General features: G+C 35.8%; 1 protein-coding gene across 1 annotated transcript; it reads right to left on the bottom strand.

Moving 5' to 3' along the window:
- Positions 1-328: 328 nt before the first annotated feature.
- On the bottom strand, positions 329-1,303 carry LOC110108416 (protein G1-like1). Its single transcript, XM_020839048.2, has one exon. The coding sequence runs from the start codon at positions 1,146-1,148 to the stop codon at positions 507-509; it is 642 nt and encodes a 213-aa protein (XP_020694707.1). The 5' UTR covers positions 1,149-1,303; the 3' UTR covers positions 329-506.
- Between the last annotated feature and the right edge of the window lie 13,265 nt (positions 1,304-14,568).

Below are 14,568 nucleotides of genomic sequence, written 5' to 3'. Positions count from 1 at the left end.
AAATACCAATACTAACTTTATAATAAAAAAAGCAACAAGAAAACCCTTTATATAATTAAGTAAACTTTACTCTACTGCACATCAAGAAAAGTAGAAAACCCTCTTATTTTATTTTCTCTGAAACTTAATGGAGAAAAAAACTCAAAAGAAACAGCAATTCACTGAATGATAGTAAGATAAAAAGCGCAAACCTCTTCACGTCTTGTAGTTATTACTTAAAAAAGCTCTTACAAAATCCATCAGAAATTTCAACAGTTCAAAATGTTACCAACTGTTATGAAGAACCCTAATTAAGATATCAAAATCAATTCATAAAATATATCGTGTATATTTCAGACATCATTGATTCATTATCATAAAGTTTCAAAATAATTATTTACTTCAATACATTATCATCATAAGAAGCAAAGCTAACACGCGCGCAGTTTCTTCCTCGGACCTCAACAGTCCTCGAAACAAGCAAGAAATCAGCGACTACCAAAGCACAAGTAGTGAGTAACAGACACTTAATGAAAGGCCGATAGTGGAATCATAGCTCCACTAGCGTGCACCTCTCCATCGCAAACCATTTGATCAACACCAGCGCCAGCGCCGCCGCCGCCGCCGCTAACGCCGCCAGGAATCATCAATATACTATCATACTCATGATGCTGCTGACATGAATCGAAGTCAACCGCAGTGGAAGCTGAAGCCGGCGGCGGTGGAACCGGCCTCTTCCTCTTTTTCTTATCATAAGCAACCCCGCGAGCTTTAGCCTGGGAGTCTCGAAGGTCGCGTAGGTAAAGCCGGACGGCTCGAGCTGCGAACGGGTTCGCCTCCGGTCGGCCGCCGTTTTCTTCAAAGGCAGCGCGGAGGCGGCCCACGAGCGCGTCGAGGCTGCCCCAAGCTTGTCGGAGCGGGCAGGAGCAGGGGCCAGGCGGGCAGGGCTGGCCGAAAAAGGGGCAGCCCGGGGCGTGGACTTTCGTCTTCCCGAACTGATCTAAGTATCTCAGGAATTCAAGCACGTGCGCGCCGCTGCAACGCGACAGCTCGAGCGGCGGGCGGTGGTTTCGTAGATATTGGCCGAACGTGTTCCAATCGCGGCGCTTCTGCGACTCGTATCTGCTCGGCCTACCGTCGCCACAGGCGCCGCCTTCCGCCGCCGACATATTAGGGTTTATGTTTGATATATGTGAGTTGTTTTAGGGAAGAAAGGGAGGTGATGTGATCTGTTGTAGAGGAAGCATGGGACTGATGGGAGGAAGCTGGATTTTGGGTTATGAGAGAGAAGTGGAGGAGATGGCAGAGGGAGAAAGATGGGAAGAGAAGGGAAGAGCGAACCTTTCTCCTCTTCTTCTTCTCTCTCTTCATTTCAGTCCCCTTGGTGTAGAATGAGGGCTCTATTTATAGTTTTTCTGGAGTGGCATAGCCCGTAAATAGGCGTGAGATCAAAGGCGAATTGGGAGTGTTTTTAATGGACGGTCGATATCGAATCCTTTGATCATGCACCGTTCGTTGGATATTTGAAGGCTTTAATGATGTCAGAATTCGGCGATCTTGGGCTCGTTGGATTCGTCTCGTCGAGCCGTTCGATTCGAGTATAAGCTCGTTAAAATCGGACACCGTTTGGTAACTCAAATTGTGGTTTGAAGCTTCCAACAGTGCTTCGAGTCCTTGATTCGGACTCATTTGGGCTCGGATTGGGTCGAATTTGGTGTCGTTGGATACTTGGATTCGTATTTCCGAGACGCTCAGTTTGACTGTAAGATCGGTGAAATTGGAGTTCATATGCTCTCGAATTTAATTTTTGAAGTTTCCGAACTGATTTTGCCTCGAGATTTGTGCCCAATTAAGATAATTTCATGATGTCGTATCAACATTAAAAAAATATTTTTTTATCATTAAAATATATGTTATTAAAAAATGCAAAAGAAAGAAATAAATACAATTAAATAAAAAAAATTAGAAAATTTGAGGGACAGATACTACAGGAAAATCATTTTGAAAAATTAGACCGCATAAAAGTCGTCGGTAGTGGATGATTATACCATAGTGAGAACCTATATATTAATTATGAAAAAAAAATATAGCTCAAATTACTTGAATATTTTTGTGGAGGGCTTTTCTCTTCTTGTTCTCTAATTAAAGCAAAAAACATATTTAAGGCTGCATTGAAGTTTTGGAATCTTGATCGGTACTTCTACTTCCATTGGATCCATAAGTATACCACTAATGCATGCAAATAATTGGAGTAAATTAAGAGGCTGATTTGATAGGATTGCCTTAGTCACTTTATCTTGGTTCAACCGATCTATGTGACATTGACCCAACTGATGGTTTTTTTATTTTTTAGACCCAACTGATGGTTAGAAAACATAAAAGCAAGAGATAATAATCAAATGAACAACAAAATTAATGCATTTATTGGAGGGCCACCAGTAATATCCATTGTCAAAACTAAATAATTTTCGATAACTAATCATCTCTTTTAAGTTAATTGTTACTTATGAGTCTTAGAATGTTGAATAGGGTATATAATAGCGAATGTTTGGGGTTGGAAAAAATGTGAAAAATTCAAGATTTGGATTTTGTTGTACCTGTCATGCCCAAATATCAAATTTGAAAAAAAAAAAAACTTATTTTAATCCTTAAGTGAACTACTATAGCTACTAATAATCTATCAACATAATTTAGCTCGGCCGATGCAACTAATAACCATATACATCAAAATGTAAAACTATGCTCATTCCTTAAAATTTATGTATAATAATTAGGAGTTCCATTAATACATCAATCATATTATCTTTTTACTCCTAATTTTAAAAGAATAAAAAAAAAATATGAATCCTGTTTAATCTCACTCTAATGGATCATGTCCCATTCTTAAAAAAAAAATTAAAACCACAAAACGGGCTAACAGCTCGGTAGACTATCAAAACCTACTATTGAAATTAATGCATGAAAATAAAAATAGTATGTATGTAATCATTCAATCAATATTAGCATGACATGCATGTAACTATATATAAAAGCATGTGGTAGTCATCATAAATAATATTAGGTCATATGAGCAATAATAATATGTATAATATTGTCTAATGAGCAGTGATTAATTAATAATGTAATAAAACTCAATAGGTTCTATCATTTCTATGCATATAAGTTACAAAATAGTTTAGTTCATATGTTCTCTTAAGAAATTTTCACACTTTTCTTTTTAATTTTTACACTTAATATTCTCACATGCATGTCGTACAGTGTTATGTTATGTATGCACATTTTGTATCATGTTCAATGCTATTTTACTTAATAATGAAGGATAATTCAAAAATCATGCCTTGCAAAATTTTAAAATGTAAGGAAAACTTTCCATATATATATATATATATATATCACATTCGAGATGATGACACAATCTATATATTCTCTCTTATTAAGGGCATTGCCATTTTTTTTTATTAAAGGGGCATCATTTATAAATAGTAAATAGTAAATGTTGAGTCTCTACTCAGATTAAAAAAGAGAATACTATAAGAACTTCTTATATTAGAATCAATATTCCATTTCTTAGAGCCCTACATATATGCTTGGTATTAACCTCATCATAATCATGTAATGTCTCAAGGTGGATCCAACAATCAAGTTGGTTATTTAGAAGAGTGAAATTTTGGTCCAAACCTTTGAGAAGTAATAGAACATGTGGTTGATAAACTTATACTTTCCAAGTTCATATTTGAAGTGCATTTTACATTGTTTGGTTAGCAAATGCCCTAGTGGTCAAGAATGCCAATGAGACTTGAAAAATGTGTGAAGATTTCACTAATTTTACACCAGCCTACCAAAAGGAAAATTCTCCTTTCTTTTGCATAGATCAATTTGTCAACACAATTTATGAGCATCAAATACTTATATTTATGGATCTTTACTCCTTTTACAAGTAAATAAAGATGAATGCAAACTAACAAAGGAAAAAAAATGAAAAGAAGTTAATATAAAAACTTACTTTTTCTTTGATGATATAGAAAATGTCATGCTAGTGAATACTGAAGAAAATTAAATAAAAAAGCCATGCAAATAGATTTTGGGAATTAAATAAATTGTTATGGGCTTAACATGATGTGACTTTCCACCGATAGTAGTTTGCATTGAGTCGGGTCATGGCAGCATCTCCTCAACTTGTGCTCCCTTTTTTTTTTCAAAAGTAAAAATGGGGAACATGTTCATGATTTTTAGCATGTCTCCTCTTCTTGATTTACCATATATTTTCAATAAGATCATATACCAACTCATTGTAACTTGCCCTCCTTTTAAAGTAAACCAACACTTATCTTGAAATGGGTGTTACTATTGATTTAGAGAAGGAGATTTGGATTGATTCTACTAATTATATTGTGGCTAATAACTGAAAATAGAATTTGAAGATGTTCATTCATACTGTTCTTCTTGCAAATTTTTTTTGCCACAAGCTATAGTGCACACCTAAAATTGTGGACATCCCCTAGCAAAAATTATGAGGAGCAGTAAGCTGATATTATCCATTATTTCATTGTTATCCATTATTTCATTGTAAGGGCCCTACTTTCGACCATCTCTCATCTGGTTTATACATAAAATGTCAAAGCAACTTTACTGATATTTATATGAAACAATTTGAATAAGGACCACTAGGACTTCTCCTCTTGGGATAAATGAATATTTCTTCATTGATATCTAGTTCATTTTCATCATATATTTATTTATTTTTTATTTCTATTTTTTTGTTGTTGAGCTGTTTTTCCATTAACTGATAAAAAATATTTTAATTAAAAAAAAATAAAAACCTCAAACACAATGATGACAATCACCTGCAGGCAAAATTCAACACAACGTAGTTTATTTTGATATATTTGTTAGGAGCTTAAGATATCAACTAGGAGGTTTAGATTTTATTCTTATGTATTACGTATGTGATGTCTGTGTGTGAATTCATCTTAATTAGTGTAAATGGCCCAAACATAAAAGTTATAACTTGTGTGCCGCGTAAGGAGCTCTGGCACGGCTCTGTTGATGCGACATCAGGCTTATTTGTGTTTTTTTTTGTTTTCTACAATATTTTTAACGCCGCTTATCCGATAAATGTTAGAAATGCAGCTCATTTTTACGTGTTGATTGAAAGCTTTGACTATCAACTGATAGGTATTGAATTTAAAGTCTTTCAAATGGGATATGAATATGAATTTGATTGTATTGACCTATACGTCCCAAAAAACAAAAATGTTAGAAGTACAGTAGCAGAGCATATGCGTTGAAACATCATCATTGTGATCCTCACGCAACAATAAATATATAAGAAAATATATATCATTAGCTTATTCTGGCGAAAGCTAGCTGGGCAAATGGGGTCTGCCCAGCGAAAGTGATTTATGCTACCATTATTTGAACTTTCCTGATTGCGGTACTAAATAGTCCATGTGATTTTGGGCGTACTGTACAAGCTTCTGTATTTGTAATTAAATGACAAACTATTATTTATTAAGTTGTCGACGTCAAGAAAAAGGAAGGGGAAAACAAATACAGCTGCTTGTTTTGGCTCTTTCGTTGGATTAATTATTAGGTGTGGATGTCGAATATTATGTTGTCTGGAGACTAATAAGAATACGCCACGTAACCTCTCATTCGATATCGTTCAGTACCACGGGTTGGTACAGTTAATGTGACACATTCTAGTTGATCTCCGGACGACATTCTGTATCCGGCCTCCGCACAGAATAATTTCTTCTTTGATTGAATCTACAATTTAACGCAATGGATGAATATATAAACCTCATCAAATACAGAGCTTGAACAACAGTAACTCAATTAGGAGGATTTCTTCATATATTTTTGGTTGAAGATGAATTTCTTTATATTATAAAATTGATTTTTTAATCTAGACAGATGATTTTGATGTTACAATGAATGCGACTTAGGTCTCGTTTGAGACACTTTTCTTATTGTTTTCTAAAGTGGTTTTCTAGCACAAAAATTTTTTGAACTATAAATTTTTTATATTAGAAAGTTGCTTTAGAAAGCTGTAAAAAAACCGTATCTGATGGAACCTTAAATACGTTTTTTTTATAAGTTAGTTTTTTTAGCAATTTAAGTTTTATTTGGGACATTTTTCATAATGCTTTATACAACTTTTTAGTACAAAAAATTCTTCAAACCAACGAAAAATAATGATCAAAAGCTGTCCCAAATAAAGCCTTAGAATATGTTTGATGCGGTTGTAGCATTTGTAAAAGAGTTATAGGCCTACAAGAAATATTTTTGTATAAAAAAATTGGACATTAATTTTGTTATAGTTAAGACAATATAGTATAAGTTATATTATAAATATTGTTGCTCCTCATATATATATTTTTTTTTTCAAAAAATAAAGAGAGAGAATCAAATAAAATAATAACTGTTTTATAAAAAAAAGCTTTTAAAAAATTTCCATCTCTCTCTGCGCATTGCAGAAAGTTGCCCACACTATCCAACATATTCAGTGTGAAAGCCTCAATGGTTGGACAATTCCATGTGCACACATAGTAGAAGCCCGCCACAGATTTTTTTAGAGAGATCTGATATCTTACTGAGCGATGTAGCAGCAGCTTATATAGTCTAGAAGGTTTAGAAAAGCTGTCAGGAGGATAAAATATCATGAGCTTCAATTGACTCAAATAAATTAGTATTAGCTTCCTAACAATCTAACTCTTATATCATTTTAGCTATGAACTCTTTTTTCAATCTTAAATTTCAGCTATCTTTATATATGAGAGGCCATTTTATCTCTAATCATTTTTTTAATAAAAGTTTTTCAGTAATATCAAGCATGCTAAAGGCACATCTAATCATATTTAAAATCTTAAAACATATGTAATTAAACTCTCACCAATTGACTAAACTAAATGAAACTAGCACTACGATCGTAAATGCGACAAATGAATAATGAAACAATATGGAGACAAGAATATTAGGATCGATGTGGTTCAACTATAAATAGATTATATTTCTAACTATGAGTTAGACCATCTTCAACAGAACTGTATACCACCGTATATCATATGTCATTCGCTGCATTAGAACTCCAAATCTCATATAAGAATTCGGTATGAGAACAGTGCGACGCCAATATTGGAGTCAGGCTGTTCACCTAACGCCAAAAAATTGAGTTGCAGAATTTGTCGAAAAAAGAGCGCGAAAGATGAGAGAGATTGTTTCCTTCACAGGAAGCGCGTGAAATAAGAAAGAAACGAAGTTCGATTGGATATGAATTATGATATTTTGAAATCTTACTGTATTTTAGAGTGGAAAATGAGTTTTTTGGAGGTAAAATAAATTGACTGAGAATAATAAAATGGAAGAATTCATCTTCTCACTAAACTAACAAAAATAGATGAACAAGATGTTAGAAAATATGATTTCTCAGAACATGAAGAATGAGGTGGTCCTAAAAATAACCTTGGAACATGAAGAATAAGGTGCTCATGATTTTCCTATAGTCAAATGTCTTAGCTAGAATCCAAGTGATCAGATAGATATAGGTCTCCATTTATATAACCATGCATGATGCATCTGACTACTCATTACCTTAGCTGATTCTGAGCAATTTCTTAAATAACTTCGGAAATCTATTTTCTTTATAAAATCTAAAGCCTAAAAATCACAAAAAGTATAAAAAAATCGCAAGAGACAAGTTCTGTGGCAAAGAGCGTGGAGCTCAAGAACTCTATAATAGTTATAAATATGTGCTGTCATTAATGAGTCACTTTCTTAGGGCAGTTGTCCAGCTCTCCATGCTTGTAAAAGTGGGGGACACTTAACTAACGGAGCCTGTGATTACTGAATCATTGATAATGGGCACGAACTCTTTTTTTCCTTTCTTGGCATTGGGGAAGTTTTTGAGAAAAAATTATTCGCTCAATGTTATTTGGAGACTAATCAGAATGCGCTATGTCATCCTGTACTCGGTACCGCAGCTCGATATCGCTGATGGGGCGCATTCTTGTTGGTCTTCAAAGGACGTTCTGCATCCGGTCTCCGTACTAAATAATTTCTCAGTTTTTGGCCTTCTGCAAGCTTAAATTTATTGGTATCTGGTTTGAATGGACAAACAAAGTTGCATACTCATATGGTCAGAGCAGCTTTGAGCATGATCAAATTCACTTATTAAATGAATTTTTTTAGATATTTCGAGAGAATTTTAATTAAGATATAGTTTAAATTTATTGGTTTATTTTAAAATAAATTTAATATAAATTTCAAAAGAATTTATTGAATGATTCATTAAGTAGAAATTAATAAGATGTTGAAATAGAAAAAAAATATCTACAGATATCTTATCAATTTTTTGCTCAGATTGAATTTTACAGTTATTAGATTTATTTTGTGATGAATATAATAAAAATTATTATACTTATTTAAAAATAAATTTAATGATTTAATAGCTTATTATAATTAAATTAAATTTAATAAGTATATCCTCATATCCAAAAACTTTCATATTTAAAATATCAGAGGTCCTAAACCAATAAATAAATAGCCATCAATTCAAAATAATAATTGTGATAAGCCAATGCAGTAGTGCCACCACTAACTATTATTATATCAAAAAAATATTAAAAATATATGTAAAAAACTATTATTATATTAAGAATTGTCCTCTTTTGTTAATATTTTTTATCATATGAGAGCTTTCTATATTCATCATTAATCTCTAAAATTTACTTACATCTAGGGGGTGTCAATTTTTGACACGACCCAAAACACGACCCCAGCCTGACTCGGAAAAATCTGGGTTAGGGTCAACTCGGACCCGAAACGGATCAGGTTTGGGTTTAACAAATCAACTCGTTTAAAAAATCGGGTCAGGTTCGGGTTGACCCAGCAACCCAAAATGACTCGAAAATGACCCAAAATTGACACGAAAACTCCTATTTGACCGGGAAAATCGAGATTGACCCGTTTTTACCCGAAAATCGAAGATTTACCCGATTTTGACCAGAAAAAATAGCAATTTTAGGTCAAGTTCGGGTCATTCGTGTCAGGTCGGGTTGACCCGGACCAAAATCGGGTCGGGTTCCGGTCCGGAAACTTGACCTGTTTTTAAAAACGGGTCAGGTTTGGGTTGACCCGAATAGTGACAGGTCAGTTCCGGATTCGACGCGAACCTAATCCGTTGACCCAAATTGACACCCCTACTTACATCTACCCACTTATATAGGACTTTGAGGCTCCCAAGAAAATAATTACAATTCAAAATTCTTTGTGACTCTCATATGGATAGTAACAGGAATGACAAAGTATTTATTTCAGGATTTGAAGATAATTAAGCAGCTTTATATTTTATGGTGGCAAATTCTTTATGGGAAGCGTTTTCAGATTGCGTAGCAATTATTAAATATTGTACAGTTTTATGGTGTCGTGTGGGGATCTGCAACCACAAACTGATGTCTCTTTCCATTTATTATTTTAAGTTTTCAGTTCCTGTTTTTCCTCTTTTTTTAATACTGAGGGCCCAGACCCAATGTATTATATAAATAAATATTTCAGCCTCACAATTGCAGCACCCAGAAAAATATCAAAAATAGTAATAGAAGAGAAGAACAAATCCATCAGTACAAAGTACCAAAAGGGGTAGATAAGTGAGATTAGGGGTGTCAATATTTGACACGACATAAAAATTGATCCGGACCCGATCCGGAAAATCCGTGTTGGACCTGACCCGATTTTAAAAATGGGTTGGGTTCGCACACCGGCGCTCGCCCGCGTTCGCACCCGCGCTCGCCGCACGCACCCGCCTGCGCGCTACCGCGCGCACCTGCTCTAGCCCAACCACGTCCGCTCGTTTCAGGTCCCGTGTCGGGTCAGGTCCGGGTTCGGATTTCCGACCCATTTATCTACCCGGGTCGAGTTAGTGTCAACCCATTTGAACCCGGATCAGTTCCGAGTTCGACCCGAAATTGACACCCCTAACTGAGATAGTCACCAAAATACACTAGTCATGGGACCTTTAGAGAGAACTAGTCTTGGATCAAAGGAGATACATTTGATCTAAGTTACTAAGAATTTTTTTGAAATGTATGTTATTTTTTATAAAGATAATTATAAAATTAGGAAGAAAATAATTTTTTTTTTTAAATTATTGAAAATAGTAAAAAATAATGGGCAAACAAAAGCTATAGTTGCCATCAGAAAAGCAAAATCGTCCCAAATGAAACCCACGTCAGGCAATAAGTCACAGGAGAACTCCTGAAATATCACAAATTGAGCTGAAGAATCTAAGTTAATGAATTCAGAATATATTTTCAACATAGCTCACAAAATGATGTTTTATAATGCTTACTAAGGGCTCGTTTGTTTGTCCGTTTTTACTGTGAAAAAAAAATATTTGTTTGATAAAACTACTTTTCTTAAACACGTTCTGAATACCGTTGTTTAAAAGATGTCTAATAGTAACTTCTCCGTATGAAAATTTCATTATCTCAAACAACAGTTTAAAAATTATCTTTTAGGAAATGTACATAATAATCAAACGAAACCTAAAGCTCATTGATACATCATCAAAGAATTATCTTGATCGGGCACGAATCTCGAGGCAAAATCCAGTTGGAAACTTCCAAAATTAAAATTGGGACCATCCGATCTCCGATTTTAGCAAACTTATAATCGAACTGAACGTCTTGGAAATACAAACCCAATGACATAAAAATTGACCCAATCCGAGCCCAAATGGGTCCGAATAGAGGACCTAATTCGAAGCGCTATTGAAAGGTTCGAACCACAATTTGGATTACCAAACGGTTTCCAAACGTGACATGCTTATAATCGACTTGAGCGGCTTGACGAGACGAATCCAACGAGGCTAAGATCGCATAATTCTGACATCATTAAGATCTTCAAATATCTAATGAACGGTCAACGATCAAGGGATTCAACATCAATCATCCAACCAAACCACCTCCCATTTGCCCTTGATCCTCCTCCTATTTATGGGTCATGCCACTCTAGAAAATCTATAAATATATTTCTCCTCTCTCTTGAAAAGGGGAGAGATAGGAGATCGCTCTTGCCTCTTCGCTCCTCCTCGACCACCGCCTAGTGTTCCGCCAGACAACCACTTGAGGCCCTGAGTTTCGCCAGACCACCACTTGAGGCCCTAAGCTCCACCGGACCACCACTTGATGTGAGATATCGTTCCCTTACTGTTCCTCTCTGAATTGGATTTTCCTCCCAGGATCGTCCAGGACGATGTTGAGATCGTCCAGGCCGATCAGTGCATTGAAAACAGCTGATTTCTGGAGTGTTTCTGGAATGATTTCTAGACTGGATCGTCCAGGACGATTTTGGATCGTCCTGGGACGATCAATGCATGGAAAAATCCCGAGAGCAAGGGGTTTTGGCAAATTAATTATCGTCCTGTATCGTTCTGCAAAATCGTCCAGTACGATTGGAAATTGGTCACATCGTCCTGGACGATGTCGCGATCGGCCAGGACGATTAGACTAAGGTTATAAGGAAATCTGCTCGTTTTGAGGAGAGAGAAAATCATTTTTATAAAATATCTGATTTTGAAGAGAGAGAAAGAGAAAGGAAAAGAGAAGGGAAGCTGGCTTTCGGAGGCCGCAGAGCGCTTTTCGTCTGACGCCGCTGTTGGAGAAAGTGTAGATCTCGTGGTAAGGACTCCGAATCCTATTTCTGTTTTCAGAGATGTTGATTTTTGGTCGAGTTGTGACCTGTTTTGTGTTTTCGTAGTCGAATTTTGGACCTGATTTGGTATTGACACAACTTTCACCGCACAACTTTTAGAATGTTATAAATATGAACATTGTACACGATTTGAGTATATTCTGCGATGATTTTACCAGTCGGAATTGGTTCTACGCGATTTTAATTGAATAGAAAAATATCAGGATGTTATTTACGGCCATATTAGCCTGCTGCATTTGATTCATTGCTAGTATAGATTGAGCTTTATTGTACTGCTTTTCTAATCGATTTCATTGACTTGATTTGATCGATTGATTCGATACGATTGATTTGACTGATCGACGGATTTCTTCGAGATTGGCGAGTATTGATTGATTGAGCTAGATTTATCGATTTGTCTGCTGCTGCATTGACTAGTTTCATTGACTATGGATTTCCGTATTGCATAGACTCATTGACCATTGACTGAGATGGATTTGATTGACTGACATGCACATTGATAGCGTCGCCGTGCTTTGATTTTAGTTATAGGTATTAGGTGACTTGCAAGGGCTTTGTAAAGCTCATTATATGTGGTTGATATTTTCAGGTCAGTGCAAGGGAGCAGAAGATAGAAGTTGATCAGGATCTACAGGTTTTTAGTTCTTTTGATGATTTTGATTCTTTTGTACTCATGACAGGATAGATTTCAGTATATGTGGTTTTAGCATAGTTCCTGAGTATTGTATATGATGTTTTGAGATATGGATCGACTTGTATATGGATGTTTTAAATTTATAGACTTTTGTTAGACTGTGTGATTGAAGGCTATAGATGACTCTGGTAAATGGCTGGGTTAATTGATATTCTTTCCAAGTTAGATATTGGGGCGTGACACTTGAGGCCATGGGTTATGTCGGACCACTACATGAGGCCCGGAATTCTGCCAGACCACCAACTGAGGTATGAATTTCTGTCAGACCACCACTTGAGGCCCGGAGTTCTGTCGGACCACCACCTGAGGCCCAGAGTTCTGTTGGACCACCACTTGAGGCCCGGAGTTCTACCGGACCACCACCTAAGGCTCAAAATTTTGCCGGACCACCACCTGAGGCTTGAACTTCTATTGGACCACCACTTGACGCCCATAGTTATACCGGAGTACCGCCTTACTACTATGATCTTTTGGACCCCTGCCTTCTGCCGACTACGGTCATTCCGACCTCCGTCGCCTACTACGGTCCTTTTGACCTCAATCACTAGACAACAGTCTTTTTAACACCGGTCTCCTGCCTACTATGATCTTTCTGATTTCTATCCTATCGACTATGATCCTGCCGACCAAACAAACATGTCTATGCTGATTATTGTAACTACCACCATGTAATGCGCTCTATATGATGTACATTTGTGACATCAAGTCAAGGCCTTCTCCCAAGGAAGAGCCTCATTTGTAATCGACAGGAAATACTAGTGAATTCATTCAAATTGTGCCAGGCCTCGTGGGTTTTCCCCTTGTAAAAATTCTGGTGTCTCTTATGAACGCTACACCCTCTATCTTATCTGCTTGTGTGCTGGATATTCGTACAATGCTAAGACGTTAAACTATATATGCATCAGAATGAGCAATAACCATTTGTTTAGCTCCAAAATGTATTGGTGCACTTGAAGATGAGAGAGGGGATGAATAGAAAGTGAGAACGCAAAGTAAAAAAACAAAAGAAGTAAAGATTATCAAATCATAATTGAGACTCATATATCACCTTCTATAGATATAAACTTCTAATTTTTTTCAACAAAAGAAAAAAAAAATCTTTAACAAGTGGATGAAAATCATTTTCACTAGACAGAGCCTTAAGGATCACTTTATTTTTAAAGAAAATTCATGGAAGAATACTTGTTTATGTTTGAAAGATCTTTAAAAAGGATAATGTTGGGTAAAGTATATATTATTAAAAAAATTCTTTAATGGAGCACCACTAATTTGTCAGATGACAATGTTGGCAGAGAAAAAAATAAAAATTTGAAAGCACTATAAAAAAATAAATATGATAAATAAGGGACCAAATTTCACAAAATAACATCAAATTTTATTACAATTCTCGGATTAGCTTTACACTTCTGCAAGTTTAATTACAATTGTAATTCTCTATTTTGGGACACTCAAAGCAAACTTCTAAAGTGATCGAACTCCGTAAAAAGATCATTAGAAGATGAAGACTTTACCCTTTGATGGTCAAATGTAAAAGGATAAACCTGTCACAATTACAAAATAGATCGCCAAAACCAGTTCTTTTTAGGCCTTCTTCAACCGAACTTCAAAAGCATGAATGACATCGCTCGCGAGCTCCAGCCGAATGATAAAACTTTCGATATTTTATTGCGGGTGAACAATGCGACACTAATATTGACGTTGCGCTTATCACCTACGTTATTTTTCTCCCTATCGGAATTGCCGAAGAAACGTGTGAAAGATGAGAAAGACGGTTACCTTCTGCGAAGGGCGCAAAATAGAGTTTTATTGTAGATGAATCACATCATTTTTTAATTTCACTGTATTTTGGAGTGAAAAATGAGTTTTTTAGTAGGAGATGCCCTTAAGCACAAATGGTATGATTTTCAATGCAATCAAAAAGTGGCTTCATAATGGGAATCGCTGCTTGAAACTTGCTTTTCTTATACGTCGCAAGACCTGCTTTCACAACCAAGAGGAACTAGATTTGGGCATTGGAGGATTATTGCTATTTTTTCCATTAATCCTCAAGGCCTGATTATGCCAAGAAAACTGAGTGGCTTAGTCCGATTATCAAATGCAATGCCTTCCCTTATTAGGCTGCACTGCAGCAGTATTGGCCCAAACTACCTGAACTCGAATGCAATGCTACTATGTGACATATT

The sequence above is a fragment of the Dendrobium catenatum genome, unplaced genomic scaffold (genome assembly GCF_001605985.2).
Source record: "Dendrobium catenatum unplaced genomic scaffold, ASM160598v2 fragScaff_scaffold_542, whole genome shotgun sequence".
Taxonomy (NCBI): Eukaryota; Viridiplantae; Streptophyta; class Magnoliopsida; order Asparagales; family Orchidaceae; genus Dendrobium; species Dendrobium catenatum.
Note: the sequence above shows the minus strand (reverse complement) of the source record. Positions and strands in the feature narration are given on the sequence as shown.

Bases quoted from the DNA above. Each gene is read 5' to 3' on its own strand.
- LOC110108416 (XM_020839048.2), bottom strand. From the start codon at position 1,148: ATGTCGGCGGCGGAAGGCGGCGCCTGTGGCGACGGTAGGCCGAGCAGA.